The following is an 18,370-nucleotide window of genomic DNA, read 5'->3' on the forward strand; positions in this document are numbered from 1 at the left end:
AATGTTTGCATGGTAGCGTCCAGTGACTCGAACATTCGTAAACCATCAGGTTCGCTTTAGTTATTGTTGCCGGGTTCGGTAACAATAGTGATCTTGCACCGGTAGTCCGCAGACGAAGACGGAGGAGGAAGTAACAATATGATAGTGTCTGCTAAATTGTGCGCCCGATTGCGGTACAACCTCCATAGAACCTCAGGGTCGGCGCTACTCTGCAAACTTTCCAATAGGTTTTCTGCAGCTCACCAATTTTACCGAGTAGGCGTACTCTGCGAAGCAGAGCTCCATCACTAAGGGACCACAAAGTAGATACCATGTAGGCCGTCGATCTCTGCTTAGGATCGCCTCGCATGTTGCAATCCACGATCTAGTATTAGGGAACGGGTTGCAGGGGAATGGAAGTAAAGGAGGTACAACTCTCAAAAGCGATAACTCGATCAATATTCAACAAAAGCAGTAGGTAGAGTAGATGTTTTGGAACTTACAGAATCACCGGAGACTGAGCGAAACGTGGTGGTCTCCTCAGAGTGAACCTTGGAAGAGGAGAGACGAGATGGATCGGGACGAACGTAACAGGAGTGACCTCGGCTCTGATACAACGGGAGCTATGTTTTGACGGTGGCGAATTCCTCCGGCACCAGAGAAACAGACACCCAGCTTCCCACAACCATTACCCATCAAAGACAAGCAACTAATGGAAAGGATATTACCATCGTTTTTTTTCAAAATATAAGTCTATATGGTGTGGCGTGTGAGCGGATTTCGACAGAATCCTAAAGGCATGAGAGGAATTAGTCAATGTTGGTAGAGTGGCCATAGGCCCTAGTTTTGATCCTCAACATGTTGGAACATCCAATGGCCATGTGACAAGCCACATGTTGATGGAAGATGATTATTTTATGGTTATCTCTATGCAATATTTTCACACACAATCATTCACTTGTTTATCTCAAATTATTGCCTATTTATTTATTTTCTATAAAACGAAATTTATTTGATTGTTTACTTGAAAATGTTTTATGCATAGAGATACCAATATTGTTGGATTATTATGGATCCTAATTCCAGCATTTACTGGGTCAATGGATATCCATTTGACCCAGTGTAGACTAGATGACCAAGTGGTTAGATGCTTGGTCAACATGAGACACTTGTCTCAAATCTGATGGAACATGAATTTTACTGTTGAGGAGCATTTATCTCAATTGGTTATTTTGGTTACTGTTTGTTCCTAATAACAGGGGACTTAAGTTGGAGAAGCAGACTATATAAGGGATCACTCTAAAGTGCTTCATATACATGAGATAAGCTCTTTAGTGTGAACGGAAAAGATCCTCTCAGCTCCGGCTCTAATCAGATTCAGCAGTTCTCTCTTACATTTTGTTTGAGAGGTTGGTGTCTCGGATCCCATATTATGTGGCAGCTACACTTTTCTCTTTGTATGCAGGTTTGGAGTGCCAAGCATCAGCTGTCCATCTCTGCATCTTCATGGTCCTTCAGTCAATTGTCAGAGAACTTAAGGTGCTTTAAGATAATATGTAAATAGTAAGGGTAGAGTTGGTCAATTTTCTAAACCATAGGGATACTTCAAGAAATTTGCCCTTGTGTTTATGATATTGTCTCTAATAAAATAAATTCTTTATTGCAAATGTCATTTTTAATTGGTTGTGTTTTCTTTACTTAAACATTTCTTCGGGGGGAGATTGGTTGTGACTTGTGAGGGAGAAATGAATTCAATACCCCCACCTATTCTTGCACCTATTGTTCCTGCATCCATTGATTTTTTGGAAAAAATGAAAGATAATTAGATAGGGAGAATGACTCATCAACCCAGCTCAGAAATTTTTAGCCCCACGGAACAGGGGATGAATCTTGACCGTGGATTGATGCCAAATCTACAGGCAGGATGCGGTTTATAGGGGGGGGGGGGCTACTAGTAGACTATGGGGGGCTGTAATTCAGAATTCTGCAGTGAGCTGTAGAGTACTTTTCCCTAAGGCTGAGTTTGGAAGGAGTACAAATGCAAATATGTAGAGTGTAAAACTTTATATTTTGTATTATTTTGTATGTATTTATGCTGTACATATTTGCATTTGTACTGCTTCCAAACTGAGCCTAATGTAAACTCACTATATAGGATGTGTAGAGCTATACAAAAAAGAATTATACTATAAAGTCTTTATCCCACAAAATATTATGCTAATGATTTCTGATCTGATTGTAGGATGCTCAAGAGAATTCTTTGTCATTGCAATTCCCAGAAAATAAGAGGCCTTTCTATTTTAGCAACCAGAGCACCATTATCCAATTTCTTCCCTTTAAAATTTCTGCAATTGCATTCTGTCCATAGAGATTAATAGATTGCTGAAGGAGATAATTTCCATAAGGCCTTCCCTTTCTTACTGAAACCATTCATGACCATGAGCTGAAGAGAGTGGCACTAAATCCTTTGGTAACAACAGATTTCTGCTGGTATCCCAGATAGCTGGGACCCCTCTCAAGACCCCTGATAGCTGAGGCCAACCTTGGATAATGGCCTTTTAGTTTGCTCAACATGCAGCTTTCATGTTATAGTTTGGTTGTGTTGTTGGTTACTGGAAACTTGATAGGTAGGTGCGTCCAACCTACTGCACTTGTACTTCTGCTATGTAGATTTTCTCATCCATTAAAGATACAAGAAGAAGAAGGAGGTCCACATTTTGGAGCTTAGTTTTGAGAAAGGTTATCAGATTTTATTAAGAGTTAATTGAGATAAGTTAACGGAGTACAAGGCCTTGGAAGGCAGAAACAGAATTACACAGGCAGAGAAACATCAGAAAACATATTAGCTCTATGGGCTCCAGATTGGGCTAAGCTGTCAGCTACAGTGTTTAATTCCCTAGGAATCCAAACCATCTTCGCATTCAAGGTATTTAGAATATCTCTGGCCTCAGTCAACAGGATGAGCAAGCCTCCAAGGACCACCAGTCCTCTGTCTTAACCAATTTATTGTATTAGCTGAATCACCCTCAATTGATAAAGAGGAAAGGCCTAACGTTTTGACGTAACAGAGACCTGTGAGGGCAGCTAAGATCTCTGCCTTGGTGGCATCAGCTATCCCAATCGGACCACTGAAAGCCCAAAAGATGCTTTCCCCCACTCCTACGGATTACTCCTCTGACTCCTGCTTGACTTGTGGATCCTTGCTCACTACCATCAAAGCTTAGAGTTAATTGGTTCTCCTCCCTAGGACAAAATGTTTGAATGAAGCCAATTCCATGGGAAGTGTAGAGGACTTCTTCTAGGTTTCTTCCTCCCTAGGACAAAATGTTTGAATGAAGCCAATTCCATGGAAAGTGTAGAGGACTCCTTCTAGGTTTATCTGAAGGCCATTTAATGAGATACCTTTAAAGACTTCAAAATTTAGAGCACAACTATTGCAAAGGAATGTAATGTGAGAGCAACAAAGTATTCTTGGCTTTGTTTTCAAAGGTTTTGTTGCTACTCGGATTGGCCAAGGGCAACAAAGTAAAGGCTTTGAAGATGGGCCGAAGGCTTCGAGGATTCGGGGACGAAGTGTTGAGGCCAAAGATTGGAGGCCAAAGCTATTCATATGCCGAGATCTGAAGAAGCTGGGGGCTGGTAGCTGAAGTGTTGTAAGACAGAGGATGTCAGAGGCCTCGGGTGAGAACCCGAGGCAGAGTCTTCAATGGTCAAGTTAGTACGAGGGTATGAGGAGGGGAATTAGGTTCAGACGAGGGCTCCAAGGAGGTTTCTCGTAGACGCTGAATTCCCTAAGTGAATACACTTAAGTATTGTAGTGGGATTAGATTCAGGATTTGGTCCTTCACCTGGAGGGGGGTACCCCCTATTTATACTTGAGCTGTCTGGAGGTTGGTGGAGATGAACGCCTGTGATGGGAACTATATGAGGGCAGTCAGCAAGTTCTATGGGTATGCGTGGGCACTCCGCGATAGGCTCCATACGAGGTGTGTAGGGTGGCCCCTGCTGTGGCGAGTTGTGTCCCCAGGTCTGACGCTTGTGGGTTGGGCCTCCCAGCCTAGAATGGGCTGGATCGGGCCACCCTACATCACTTGCCCCCCACTCCCGAGGTCGAGATGAAGGATATGGCTTCGGCTGATGGGAGTAGTGATGGTGAGTGCCAGTGGGTTCGGCGGCCAAGGTGTACCTTGTAGTGGCGTTCTCTTTTGCGTCTTTGCCTGGTCCATTTTCATAAGTTGGGCCAAAGCTGTGAGTGATTCGCTATGCTGCTGCTTCGGTCAGGTGATTGGGGGGCCGTACTCCGCATGGGTCTATGCGTTGGGGGAGAGCACCCCATGCGGGGAACGGATTTTTGGTTGAACCGGTGTGCGCGTTCATAGGATTGGGTTGCATAAACCAGTGGGCCGCAGTGGGCGGACATGCTGGTTCGCCCTAAGCGTCTTTTCACCTTCCGTGGACGATTGCTCGGGGGTGCGGTGTGACTAGATCACAAGTGCGGAGGTGCCTCGTGCCCGTTAGATCTGAGACGATCTAAGCCATTACTAGCGCATCGTTTCGCCTTCTGAGGCTGAGCGTTGCGCAACGTGTTGCAATTGGGTTGTGGAGGCGGTGGCTTCCCAGCCATTGGATTACCTGCATCCAACAACAAAGCCGAGTACAAAGCCCTCTTGGCAGGGTTACAGCTCGCCAGAGACCTTGGCTCTGATCACATTGAAGTCTTCAGTGACTCACAGTTGGTGGTGAATCAAGTCAACAGTGATTACAAGGCCAAAGAATAGAGCATGGCTAAGTACCTCGCCAAGGTTCAAGAATTAGTCCGCCACTTCCGGCGTTTCTCCCTACAGCAAGTCTTGCGATCCGAGAACACCTGAGCCGACACCCTCTCCAAATTGGCAAGCCCCTTGGATGCAGCTCTCGGCCACACTGTGTGTGTGGAAAGGTTACCTCGGCCCTCTATAAAGGACATCCAAATCCTCCCCATAGAGGCCAAACCATATTGGATGGACCCCATCATCGACTTCCTACTGACGAGAAGGTTGCCTGACGACAGGAATGGAGCCAGAAGACTCCGACGTCAGGCAGTAGTACACTACACCCTACTGGAGGGCAAATTGTACAGAAGACCCTTCACCTTGCCTTACCTCCGATGCCTCTGCCAAGAGGAGGCCGAGTATGTACTCCGGGAAATTTATGAATGCATTTGCGGCAACTACCTCGGTGGCCAAGCTCTAGCCCAGAAAACATTAAGGCAAGGGTACTTCTAGCTGACCCTTCACAAGGATGTTGCCGAGCTGGTGCGGAAGTGCGACCAGTGCCAGAGACATACAAACCTCTGCCATCAACCAGCCACCACCCTCTCAGCCCTCAGCAGCCCCTGGCCCTTTGCCAAGTGGGGGTTGGACCTCCTCGGCCCCTTCCCTCAAGCAATAGAGGGCAGGAAGTACCTCATCGTTGCTATAGATTACTTCACCAAGTGGGTGGAGGTCGAACCCCTTGCCACTATCACAGCGTGGACAATTCAGAACTTCTTTTGGAAGAACATTATTTGTCGCTTCGGCCTCCCCCACATGCTGGTCACGGACAACGGAAAATAGTTTGATGACGCCAAATTCTGAGAATGGTGCACCTCTCTCGGCATCAGACAATAGTACACCTCGGTAGGCCACCCCCAGACAAACGGCCTAGCTGAGGGGTTACGAATAGAACCATCCTGGATGGACTAAAGACCAGGTTGGATAGAGCCAAAAGTCCTGTGGGCTAACGAACTGCATAGTGTTCTCTGGGCATACCGAACCGCACCTCGAACAGTCACGGGAGAGACTCCGTTCGGCCTGACCTACGGTACGAAAGCAATGATTCCATCAGAGATCGACCAACCAATACTGTGGATCGAAGCGTATAATGAGGCCAAGAATGACCAGGCACTCAGAGCAAACTTAGATCTGATGGAAGAAGCCCGAGAACAAGTATAGATTAGGGTGGCTGCCTATCAACAGCAATTGGCCCGTTACTATAACTCTAGGGTGAAAGAAAGGCACTATAGAGAGGGAGACCTTGTCCTCAGGAAGGTCATGGTCCCCGAACCTGGAGTGGGAAAGCTGGGTCCCAACTAGGAAGGCCCCTACCGGATTAAGCAAGTGCTCGGCCCCGACACATTTCAATTGGAGAATTTAGATGGAAGACCCGTCCCTCGGCCGTGGAACTTGGATAACCTCCAGATGTACTACAAATGAATGTAAATGTTGATGAACTAGTGAATGAATGAAGCAAAGCTCCTCTTTGGCTAAAAATCTAGTGTGCGTTCTTACTAAGTTGTTAAGGCCCCTCAGCATCGCGACCAACCGAGACGCATAGCCTCCTCTGAGGACCTTGCACTCATACCGGACCGACACTAGGGCATATCACTAATAACGAACACTCTAACACCTCACCAGGACTACCCCAAGATGGCTGAGGCCTCGTGCCTCACTGTCGCCTCGACGACCAGTGGCCTCTTGGTCTTAAACACTTTGTGCAACTTAACCAAAGGCGGTGGCCCTGACTAACTCAGAGGCCCACCTCGGCCTGGGGCCTAGACCTCCTCGGAGCGTCACCACGGCCTTGCCAAAGTAGTCACTCAGAGAAGAGCCCAACAGGCTTCGGCCCCTCCCCTACACTTCGGCAAGCCACCTCAGCCTCGCCTTAGCAACTTTGGGAGGAATGTAGCCAGGCGATCTTCGACTCGTCTCGGCCTCTTCCATAAACCCCAATAGGCCACTTCGGCCTTGCCTAAGTGAGCACTTAGAAGGAATTAGGCCAGGAGAGTTGCACTTCGGCTACACGGCCCTGCCTCAACTCCTCCTTCCTAATGACCTAAGGCATGCTAGTAGCGAGCCAACGTGAACTACCTTTAGTGTGTGCCCTATGATCTCGTCATTGGAAGGGGCAGGGACCCCTTGGTAAAAAAAAAAAAGAAAAGAAAACAAAGAAGAAGAGAGCACATTGCACAAAACAAAAGGAGACAAAAAAACACTTCATCTTTCCATTTCGTAGTATGAATCTTTATGATTACAAATAATTTTTTCATGGCCTCAAAAGCAAAGAAAAGGAAAAGGGGGCCAGCATCACTGAGCTTTGCCGCCAGCTGAAGAAGGGACTTGGCTAGCCTCCTTAGGAGAGTCAGGGATAACCTTGAGGGCCTCAACATCAAAGTCAGGTAGTGTCTCCTTAAGGGCCTTCTTGGTATCCTCAATGCCATCCAAGTAAGCCCTGGACACGAAGTCGACCATCTCCTCGACCCACTTCTCTGATTCTTGGCCCCTCTTCTCAGTGCTTGTAGCTCTCTGTTCGGCCTCTGCAGCTCGCTTCGTTGCATCCTCAGCCCTCCTCTCTGCCCCGACAATTTGTTTCTTCACCTCGATAGCGTCACCCTCGGCCTGGTTGAGGCGCCGTTCAGCCTCGAAGAGAAGGCTTCCGATGGGGCTCTCTCCATCTGCTCCTTGGAAAGGCTCTCCTGCGCCTCCTTCAGCTGCGCCTGAGCCTCCATCCAAAACTTTTGATCGTCAATGAGGCTCTGTTGGAACTTGTGGTACTTCTCTTTGGCGGCAACAGTAGCTTGTTGGAGTTTCTCCTTCTCTTCTCCAGCCTATCCATTTGGGTCAAGGTTAGCTTCAGCCAATCCCCAAGGCCAACAAAGTGGAGGCAGACCTGCAGCGAAGGAATAGTCAATATTCTAAAAAAAAGTAAGTAACCATGAAGAAAAAGGGACAAATGTTACCCCAGACAACCTTCCCAAATCCTGGGTGTAGACCTTCTCGGGAGCGCTCCCCAGCATCTGAAAGCGATCCCTCAAGAGAGGGGCTCTGCTCACTAGGGCCTAACCGACCCCCTTCGTGGATGTTCCACTGGGGACGGAAGATCTGGTTGAACTGCTTGGCGAGCTCCTCCAGGGGTGTGGGGGTAAAAAACAGCCCCATTCGTTCTTTATGGGACCCCCTCGGAGCATCCCCCGCTGAGTTCCTGGTGTGGGCCACTTTCTATGGCGGCTGATCCCCCACGACCTCCTCGACTGTCCTCCTCTACCCCGCCTTGGCCTCCTGAGCAGTCTTCCTCGATCCATCGGAAGGCTTCGGTGGCACCTGCTACTCCCGCCTCGGTTGGCCCTCCTCGACAGGCCTCTTCCCCTTAGTGGGGACCTGTGAAGTTGCTCCCTTCATGGGAGCTGCTGGAGTTGTCCCTTTGGCAGGGACCTGTGAAGCTGCCCCCTTGGTGGGGGCCTGGCAAGAGGACTCCCCCTTTACAGGGACAAGGACCTTCTCCTTTGGCGCTGACATGCCCTCGGAAGGCCTATGAGGCATCTTCGCCTACTCTTTCTGCATCGCTCGAGCACGATCAATCACAGTCTTCCTAGCATTCATCGACACCTCTACAAGCAAAATGAAGTTGTTAGTAATGCAATGCAAAGTAGAGGACGAGGGAACGTGTCAAGGGACTACAAGGCCTCTCCTACCAAGGGGAGCAGGGCTGAGCCCCGCAAAGACTAGTGGGACCTCCTCCTCCACCAAAGGCTGGGCTCGGACTCTCCCTAGGTTGAGCAACCGTGCGGGATCATCCTTCTCCTCACTCGTGAGCAGGGGGACACTCTTCTCTGCAGCCTGGTGAACCTTTCCCCACCCTGACTTGAAGGACCAGCCCTCGGGACAGGACAAAAAGAAAAATTTACTCTTCCAGTTATGCACGGAAGAGGGGTTATCTATAGGCTTGGTCCTATGGGGTTGGAGATAATACATGTCATTTTTGGAGGTGTGCTTCCTCGGCGCAAACAACGCTCGGAAAAGCTTTGGCGTTAGTTCTACCTCTTGGAGCCGAGCCACCACCAGCATCGCCATTATGGTCTTAACGGTGTTGGGCACTAGCTGGTTAAGGGTGATCCCATACGCCCTCAACAGTTCAGGGATCAACGGATGAAGGGGAATCCGAAGACCGAATTGAATAAAATGTTGGTAAACGCAGATCTCCCCCTCCTTAAGAGTCCACGGCCATTTGCCCACCTCGGGCACCTTTACACCATAGGACAAGGGAATGAAGTACTACCTCACCAGAGCCTTGACCTGATCTCCATCTAGAGAGTTTTCAAACCCTAGGCGTAGGAGATCGGTCTTAGCTGCAGCCTGGGCAGCACCCTCGGCCCTTGTCCTAGAGATAGGGTCTGGGATCTCATCCCCCTCGGCTTGGGAGGACCCTTCGGCCTCCCTCGGCATCACGGATGTTGTGCTTTCACGGGGGGGTCATTGCCTCGATGGCTGCCTTCGGCACCCTTGGAGGCTACCCTCTCCCAAAGCACCTCAACCTCTTGTCGGAGGGGAGCAAAGACAGAAGGACTCAAAGGAGAAAGGGGAGAAGGGGTTCGAGCAAGGCTCCCCTCTGACTCATGCGGAAGATCATAGCACTCAGGTCCAGAGTCTAAGAAAGACATCGTTTGAGATTACCTAAAGGGAAGTAGAGGGAAAAGTGAAAACGAAGGGTCGAAGGTTGGAGAGTCTGGGAGCTGAGTTCACTCGAAAGCGGAAGCACTTAGAGGGAAATGACAAGAACGCTACCGTCAAGGCCCCTATTTAAAGAAGAATGAATGGCCCAGATGTCTCAAGATCCAACAGCTAGAAAGCCACCATCTCCACAACCCAATCGCAACGTGCTGTGCAACGCTCAGCTTCGGAAGGCGAAATGACACGCTAGTAACGGCTTGGGTCGTCTCAGATCTAACGGGCGCAAGACGCCTCCACACCTGCGATCCAGTCACACCGCACTCCCGAGCACTCGTCCTCGGAAGGTGAAACGATTTTCGGGGCAAACCAACACGTCTGCCCACCGCGACCCACCACTTTATGCAACCCGATCCTGCGAATGCACACACCGGTTCACTGTCTCTCCCAACGCATAGACTCGTGCAGAGTATGACCCCCCAGTCACTTGCCCAAAGCAGCAGCGTAGTGAATCACTCGCAGGTTCGGCCAAACTTATGAAGACGGACCTGGCAGAGACACGATAGAGAATGCCACTACAGGGTACACCTCGGCCGCCAAACCCACTGGCGCTCACCATCACTACTCCCATAAGTCAGAGCCGTATCCTTCACCTCAGCCTCGGGAGTGGGGGGCAAGTGATGTGGGGTGGCACAACTCAGCCCACAAGCGCCAGACCCGGGGACGCGACTCGCCACAGCAGGGGCCATCCTTTACACCTCGTACGGAGCTTATCGTGGAGTGCCCACGCGTACCCACAGAGCTCGTTGACTGCCCTCGTACGACTCCCATCTCAGGCGTTCATCTCCACCAACCTCCAAGCGGCTCAAGTATAAATAGGGGTACCCCCCTCCAGGTGAGGGACCGAATCCTGAATCTAATCCCACTACAATACTTTAGTGTATTCACTTGGGGAATTCAACGTCTATGAGCAACCTCCTCGGAGCACTCGTTTGAACCTAATTCCCCTTGTACCTTCGTACTAACTTGACCGTCGGAGACTCTACCTCGGGTTCTCACCCGATGCCTCTGACATCCCCTATCTTGCAGCACTTCAGCTACCAGCCCTCGGCTTCTTCAAAGCTCGGCATACAAATAGCCTTGGCTTCCAATCTTCAGCCTCAGCACTTCATCCATGAATCCTCAAAGCCTTCGGCCCATCTTCAAAGCCTAGGGGATAAATTACTTTGTTGCCCTCGACTAATCCGAGTAGCAACGGGTTCTTTTATTTCTTTCTAAATAGACCCCCACATCACTGCGTGGGTCACCATATTCCAATAAATCGTGGCCCTACTTCCAAGGTCTTTGCAGTGCCATTGTCGCAGAAGATCTATGACTTGTTCTGGGAATACCCAGCTGAATCCCACTAGATTGAAAAAGGAACACCAGATTTTCCTTGTTATTGGATAGTGCAGAAAAAGATGCTCCGTTGTCTCACCATCGTTGAGACTGAGGGAGCAAACATGAGAAGAGACACATCTGCCTCTGAGTTTCTCTTGTAATACATCATAAGTATTTAGTTTCCTTAGACAGGCCTCCCAAATGAAAGGATACTCTAGGAGGTATATGAGAATTCCAGACCTTCTTGGCTGGGAAGGTGGTGTCCTGGCCATCTGAAACTAGAGCCTTGAAGTAGGAGTTGGTAGTGAACTTGCCATTTGGGTTAGGTTTCCAAATCCAAAGGTCGGAGGTTGGGTATTGATAATATCTTGTTCCTGGAATTTCAAACACTGTGGTTATAATCAAGTCACTTTTCTTATAGTCCAAGTTCAAGATGTCAAAACTTAACCATTCGACTTGATTTTGGCATCATTGTATAAGTTTTCAATTACCTAACCAACAACTCAGGTTTATTGGGAAAGCTATAGCCCTTTTAGTAATAAGTCTGTGATGGATCAGGAAGTTTCTCTTCCCATTTGAGTGTCCATATGTGTTTGTATTTGAGTTGGTTGTAGTCTTAAAACAATTTGGTTCGTTTCTGTCACTTTGCAGTTTGAACTTGGAGATCCAAGGTAACGTGGATAGTGGATACCAAACAAAACATACATGTCATTAGATAGTTGTCAATGTTAGGATTAGAATTAATTGGATAAACCATATATGAACTTTCAAGTGGGAACTAAAATTTGAAGACTCTGATCTCCTACACTTTCTTTCAGTGTGTGATAGGTGTCCTATCACGGGTATTCTTATATGAATGAGTATTTACACACGTGTAAGGAGACACCTGTGCAGACTGAATGGAATTATAGGAGAAAGTTGAGGAGAAGTGTAGGAAATCCAATCCCAAATGTGAAATACCTTGAATGACATGTTATTTCAATCAAATCTGCTGATGCTTTCATCCCCAAACAAGAGAAATAATAGCAAATACATCTCTATATTCTCTTTGGAAGCCCAATTCAAAAGCTAAGCTGTGGATTCAGGAATTGGGCAGTTATTATGACATAAATCATCCTGCGTCCTTTACTCATACATCCTCAAGGTCTAAGTGGTAGATTCTAGAAATGGATAGTCGGTGTAACCAAGAACAGGATCGGATATGTAGAATGTCTCTCTATTATACTTGTTAAGAGGAACATCAAGCTCAAACCTCCGTGGCAAATCTGGATTGGCCAAGAACAGACGACCATAAGCAATAAGATCTGCATAATTATTTGCGATGGCTTTATTGCCTTCTGCTCTATTGTAGGCCCCTGCAGCAATAAAAGTACCATTGAAAACCTTTCTCATGGGTAGAAGACTATGGGGACTTTCACAATTCTGTTCAGCGTTCTTTATCCTTGGCTCAACTACGTGGCAGTACAGAATCCCAAATTTGTTAAGGGCCTCAGCCATGTAAAGGCCCAGAGCATCTGGGTCTGAGTCCCCTGAATCCGAATGGCTGCCAAAAGGAGATAGCCTAATCCCAACTTTATCAGCTCCTATCTCATCAACAATGGTCTCAACCACTTCTAGAGGGAAGCGACAACGGTTTTCCAGGCTCCCACCATACTGATCGTTTCTGTCATTGACTTCGTCTTTCATGAATTGGTCAAGCAGGTAACCATGAGCACCATGGATTTCAACTCCATCAAAACCTGCACTTGAAGAAGAACTATCAATTTAGTAAAGGTATAGGAGATTTGTGTTGGGACATAGGTCCAGGTTTTAAAAATTGACGTCCTAGTGGTGAAAGGATGTCCGAGGTCTCTTTCAACTCGAATAACAGGAATGACAGAAATCAATGTAAAGAAAAAGAAAGTTTGTCTACCATATCTGAGTTTCTGGGTTTGTCTAACCTTGAAAAGAAAAAGAAGCAGAATACACCTATCAGTCTAGTTGTTATCTTGGATGAGTGAACAGAACAAAACATGATGGCCACATTGGAATTTATGGGGAGAATAGGAAGAACAGCTAAATGTAACTTTTATTTTTTTCGGCTTCTAACAGCCAAGGCAACAGATACATATAGGTTTAAGAAAAGCTAAAGTAGACAATTTTCAAGGAAAAAGTTGTTATAACATGACATATCCATGCTTTGGTATAAATCATTAATCTAGGATTCTAGTTTAAGACTTTGATTTTATCTTGGGGGGGGGGGGGGAGGGAGGGTGTGTAGATTAAGATATTGGATGAATATTCTTACACTGCTTTTATCATCTAGTTTTTATTTATTTCAGCAATTTGTGGAGATGTGTTCATATTCAGAATGTTTCACAGGAAATCAAAGATAATATGAATTTCTAATTTGGTCACCATTTCTCCACCAATATCATCTAGTTTGCTCTCATAAAAGTAAAATGTTTCCCTGCGTCTTGGTTATCCAATTTTCTAGTATTTCTTAAGCTTAAATAGTTGTGTCGAATTTTGAAAAAAAAAACATAAAAGAATTACCAGCTTCCATAGCATTCCTTGCAGCAACCCTGAAATCATTAACAATTTCAGGAATTTCACTGGTCTTCAAGCGTCGAGGTGGTGAGAAATCGGCTGTGTCAACGCCATTGCTTCGAATTTGTGGCTTCAGTGGCTTGTCTGTAGAAGAGATTGGAGCTTGTCCATTTGGCTGAAAACCTATAAAGCAGGATCTGTATAAGAAGCTGAGGCAATACAAAACATTGCTCTGAAGTTTCAAATCTTCAAAGCAATCAATTAGGCCAATAAAACACATAGCTTCAGCAAAAATTACCAGTCGACTATGGTAGAATAGGAAAGCATTGACAGTAAACATAAAGATCAAAGTGGGTCACCTTACATGTGGCAACCCGCTTTCATTATATACAGAAGATGTAGATATTCTCCTTATTTCTGAAACCCGCAAGGCACAGGCCACTCTTAACATATGATAAATTTGTCTATTACTTGCTATTTGGTGATTTAAGACAAGGTTTGCGTTATTTATGTTCCCATATTTAGACCCCTTTAAAGCAAGAGTCTCAGTGGTCATAAGAGGATTCTCTTTGAAAAAGACATCAGCAGTTCTATATGAATTGCATCCTAGAGGGGCTAGATCATTAGCTGCCAGAGGGAACACCTTGTTCTGCTGGACCAAAATATCAGCTACTGATCTGGCTGAAACTTTGGCCAAAGATGGGGAAAACTATATTTGGGGTCCTTTCCTTACATGGCAGCTCTCATTTCTAATTGGGTGTATGAACTGTGTTGTGCTGAACAGAACACGGAACTGTCTTCTTTTATTATTCTCCATAGTTGTTTTGTTCTCCATCTATGAATTCTTTAATATTATTCTGACATTGTTACCGGTAAAACAGGGATGAAAGTTGATTGGAAGGTATAAAAATATTACAGGGTCTTCTTCTCATGTTAATGGGTCCTAACTCCTAAGAAGCTACTCAGAACGTTAAGGTATAAAATAAAATCATACCATAGTTGGATACCCTTCCTACATGCCAAATCTGGCAAAAGAAAATGCCACCTTTTGCATGAACAGCATCCACAATGGGTTTCCAGGCGTCCACCTGTTCCTTTGTCCAAATGCCAGGCGTATCTGGGTACCTTAAGTAAAGAGAAAAAAAAAATACAGTTTTAGCTTTCAATCTCAAAGAAACTACTGTGTTTCTTTTTAATTTTGAAATAGAAAATAGGGATAAATTTGCAGCCACCAAATATACCCTTGAGCAGTGTCAGAAACCCCTGTGGCTTCAGATATGAGAAGTCCTCCTTTGCTTGTTCTCTGAGAATAATATAAGATGGCATGTGGTTGAGGCACGTTGTTGTAAGATCTTTGTCTAGTTAAGGGTGCCAAAACTACTCTGGAAAACACAAAGTACAAGTAAGGAACTAAAGACTCTCAACCAGCAAATCTCTATGAAGTTGTAATAATAATCTGGTCAATTAAGCTTTTATTTCATGACAATTACTTTCTCATAACTAGAAAATAGAAACATATGAAGAAATAAATCATAATACAAATTCAGTATTTTCAGAGATCATCAATGACAGACTACTTGAATTCAGATAATGAAAGGAAAAAAACTCAAAACCACTCAAATTCCATAGATCAGATTTCAAAGTTTTCAACCAAACTGATCTCATTTGCTTCTTATAGACTTCAAAAGTCCAAGCCTTCTCCTCTCCACAAACATCTATTTCTCATCATTTACCCAAGATTGCCCAGAAATTCTAAGCAAGAAGACAAAAATTCAGCCTTCGTTTTGTATCTAAGTGTATGCAAAATATACAGTAGCTTTGGACAAATTCAAGCTCAGCTTTTAACATCGAAAAGGAAAAGGCCAAAGAAAAAGCAAAACAAGTTGTTCTGACAAACCTGTGAGAAAGACTAAAGTTGCCCATCTTGTAAGGAGTGAGAAGGGGGATAGGGGTTTCAGCAGTCAGCTGTTCACCATTCTGCTCTTTGTCCTGCTTGCTTACTTCCATTTTGTTTCCTGGGCTTCTTTGAAATTCAACTTTGGTGCATGAAAGCACATTAGCTCAGATATTTATAGCGCACCTGTAAATTGAATGACCGAACCAATGACGTCACTCTAAATTATTAGTGTCGGCTGCGAAGCAATTTTTTCTCTCACCTGAGCCTAGTCAACCAAGACCGGCTCTAGTTTTTGCAATTTTGCTATTTTTACTGCCTACAACAAATTATCAGAGGCTCCAGTTGGTTTGGAATCAAAATCAAATCATGGATCTGAAGATGGAAGATGTATGCTTTGTCTGCTTGCTGAATTGTGGATCTTACGGTTGATATATCTAGGGGTAATACCATATAAGGGCAATTTTTGGGTTTAATATCAATAAAAGTAATATCTTTAAAAAGAATTCAAAAATAGATTAACTTTTTAAAAATAATATCAATAAAGGGAAAAAATATTGTTCATCTTCTTCTTAACATTTGTTCACATTACCACCGCCCGCCGCCAGCAACTTTGCTAGAGGTGGCCAGAGGTAGAGGTGGGCTGAGGTGGCGGCGTTGGGCAGAGAAATGACCACTAGTGCCGCCGTCACCACCTTTGCCTCCGACCACCTCTAGCAATGTTGTCGGAGGCATAGGCGGAGATGGGTGGAGACGACGGTGCTGTAAACAAATGATAAGAAGAAATGATAAATAGTGTTTTTTCCCTTTATTGATATTATTTTTAAAAAGTTAATCTATTTTTTATTTAAAAAAAATATTATTTTTATTGATATTAAACCTCTAAAGTTGCCCTTATATGCTATTATCCCATATGTCTATCAACAAAAACAAAAAAAAAGATTCTTTACAGTTGATAAAACAAGTGGCAAGTTTCTGAATTTTATTTCGCTTTAATGATGATTTTTTTAAGGTGGTGTTGGATTACCGTTCTTGGTGTTTGGGAAATCAGGCTGAAATAAATGCTTGTTATAAAATTAAGTATTTATTGAAGAAGTCCAAAATTTTAGCTTTTTTTAAGTGTTTTTATAATAATCATTTATTCAAAAATTTAGTTCTAAATTATTCCTAATTAGATTTTAAAATACCACTTATGTCCTTAGAATGTCCAAAAACATAGGGCCCATTTAGCAAGTCTTTTTGGAAGATCTTCTAATAGTTATGACAGTCAAAAGATGCATTGAGATTTTGCATGAAGATCTGAGCAATCCAAAACTAGTTTGGCAGATACATGCCTTTCTGTACATCTTTCTGTGTCTTTTCACGCGAGAATAAAACGCGAAATGTGTTTGATGGTCGAATTAATGATGCATTATTTATTAGAACGGTTGATTGGAAAATTCTCATTTTATTTGAATTATCACATAATGTGTTTGATTTATCGTTTGAAAAACATTTGACACTCTTAAAAATATGGTTAAAGTTGTCTTTTGAAATTAGTAAGTGATTATGGGAGAAAAAGACTACTAAACACCTAATATGAAATAAGTGTTTATCTTTTAAAATAAACACTTGAAAAAACTGGGTGCCAAATACAAATAAGTACTTATTCAAATTAGCACTTTTAAATTTGATCGTAATACAATAAAATAAATATATATATATATATATATATTTTATGTTTTTCCAAACTACACTTTCCCAGTTTTCTACAGTCTTTTTTAACATTTTTTTGGAAAAAACATCCAATTAAATAAAGTACATGACTTCAAACCACGAAAACTCTAAAAGTGGATATTTTCATGGTGTGGCAGGATCGTTGGATTGGAATTTTATCTTGGATGCTTGATGGATATTGGGAGGAATGCAATCCGTTTTGGTGGGGACAAGCATCGAATTCCATTCCTCCATGTTCCTTGTGAGTTTATCAACACTATTGCCGATAAAGGCACTTTGTAACAGTTTGGATGGAAATGAGTATGAGTCGTTGTGAGAACTGAGAAGCGCTGTAGTTCTGGAGATTGATGATGAGGGTGGGAAGCGGCGGCCACCCACGAGGCCAAAAATATAAAAAAAAGGAAGTTATTTGTTTTTTTTGATAAAATGTAGTTGGTACTTGGCACAACCCGTGATGGGGGCATTGGGCTTTCCCCATCTTGTGGAGCGTCGCCACATTATTCCGTTGACAAAATAGCTTAATCTCACTTTGTGCAGTGTATTGGGAACATTTTCCGATAATAATATCATTATTTTTGGTATTGTCATCGAAAGGATGAAGTGTGAGACGCTGTGGGGGGCTGATTTCATTTCGACTTTGACGGTTAACAGCAATCGTTTAAGGAAAAGTATCAAAAACCCCACATTCTATACATCAATGCCTATGCGTGAATTGGCATCAATTTCGATCCCGGCACCTACCCCAACTGTATTTTGGGCCTAAATTTTCCGACCTTGGCTGAACTTTCTTTCTCCAATTGTTTATTTATTTTTACTTTTTTTTTGAAATGATTGTTCATGGGAGATGACTGGATTTAATACTAAAACTGTAAATATTTCTATGGATCGGGTTAAATGGTAAATCCAACTTCAACGGGTTAAGGTCAAATATATTGAGTTTAGGAACGGATTAAGGTTTTGATTCTTCAAAACATGCAATTGAAATGTTACAGGTCTGGTTGGGATAGTATCCTGTTAGACCCTATAGTTTTGGGAATTATGTATTTTAAAGTCAGGTCGGGTCGATTTCAAGGTGGGCCACAGGAGGTGGGGTTAGGGTTGAGGCAAACACGTGCTTAACCCGACCTGTTGACATCCCTAAGTGTAAACATTCGAATTTGGATCTACTCTCATGGAATGCTCCTCATACCATCCTCACAAAACATTCCAGCCCCACATGGGAATATATCTTCGGCATTTGGTGTGTTGTTATTGATGGTTAGATGTTTTTCAATACTGGTATTACAAGGAGTTGGGACTTGGATCTCTACCAACAAAACACATTCCAAGTAGACCTATAATCCATCTACACGGGGTTTCAAATTGCCCTGCCACAATCTAAATAGGTTTTTTGATTGTTGATTGGGTTTGG

General features: G+C 44.2%; 1 protein-coding gene and 1 long non-coding RNA gene across 2 annotated transcripts; one reads left to right on the forward strand and one right to left on the reverse strand.

Moving 5' to 3' along the window:
* The first annotated feature begins 902 nt into the window (after positions 1–902).
* Positions 903–17,552, forward strand: LOC148874849 (uncharacterized). Its single transcript, XR_016104828.1, has 2 exons — positions 903–1,518; positions 17,097–17,552. It is a non-coding gene; the product is annotated as an uncharacterized LOC148874849 (long non-coding RNA).
* On the reverse strand, positions 11,771–15,537 carry LOC148874850 (putative 12-oxophytodienoate reductase 11). The gene is made up of 5 exons (XM_088963793.1): positions 15,247–15,537; positions 14,591–14,731; positions 14,344–14,474; positions 13,356–13,532; positions 11,771–12,559 (listed from the first exon to the last, which is right to left on the reverse strand). Exons 1-5 carry the CDS (start codon positions 15,354–15,356, stop codon positions 11,967–11,969), a joined length of 1,152 nt encoding a protein of 383 aa, XP_088819919.1. The 5' UTR covers positions 15,357–15,537; the 3' UTR covers positions 11,771–11,966.
* Positions 17,553–18,370: the final 818 nt, after the last annotated feature.

The sequence above is a fragment of the Nelumbo lutea genome, chromosome 1 (assembly GCF_056320005.1).
Source record: "Nelumbo lutea isolate HS-2025 chromosome 1, American lotus-T2T, whole genome shotgun sequence".
NCBI classification, from domain to species: Eukaryota; Viridiplantae; Streptophyta; class Magnoliopsida; order Proteales; family Nelumbonaceae; genus Nelumbo; species Nelumbo lutea.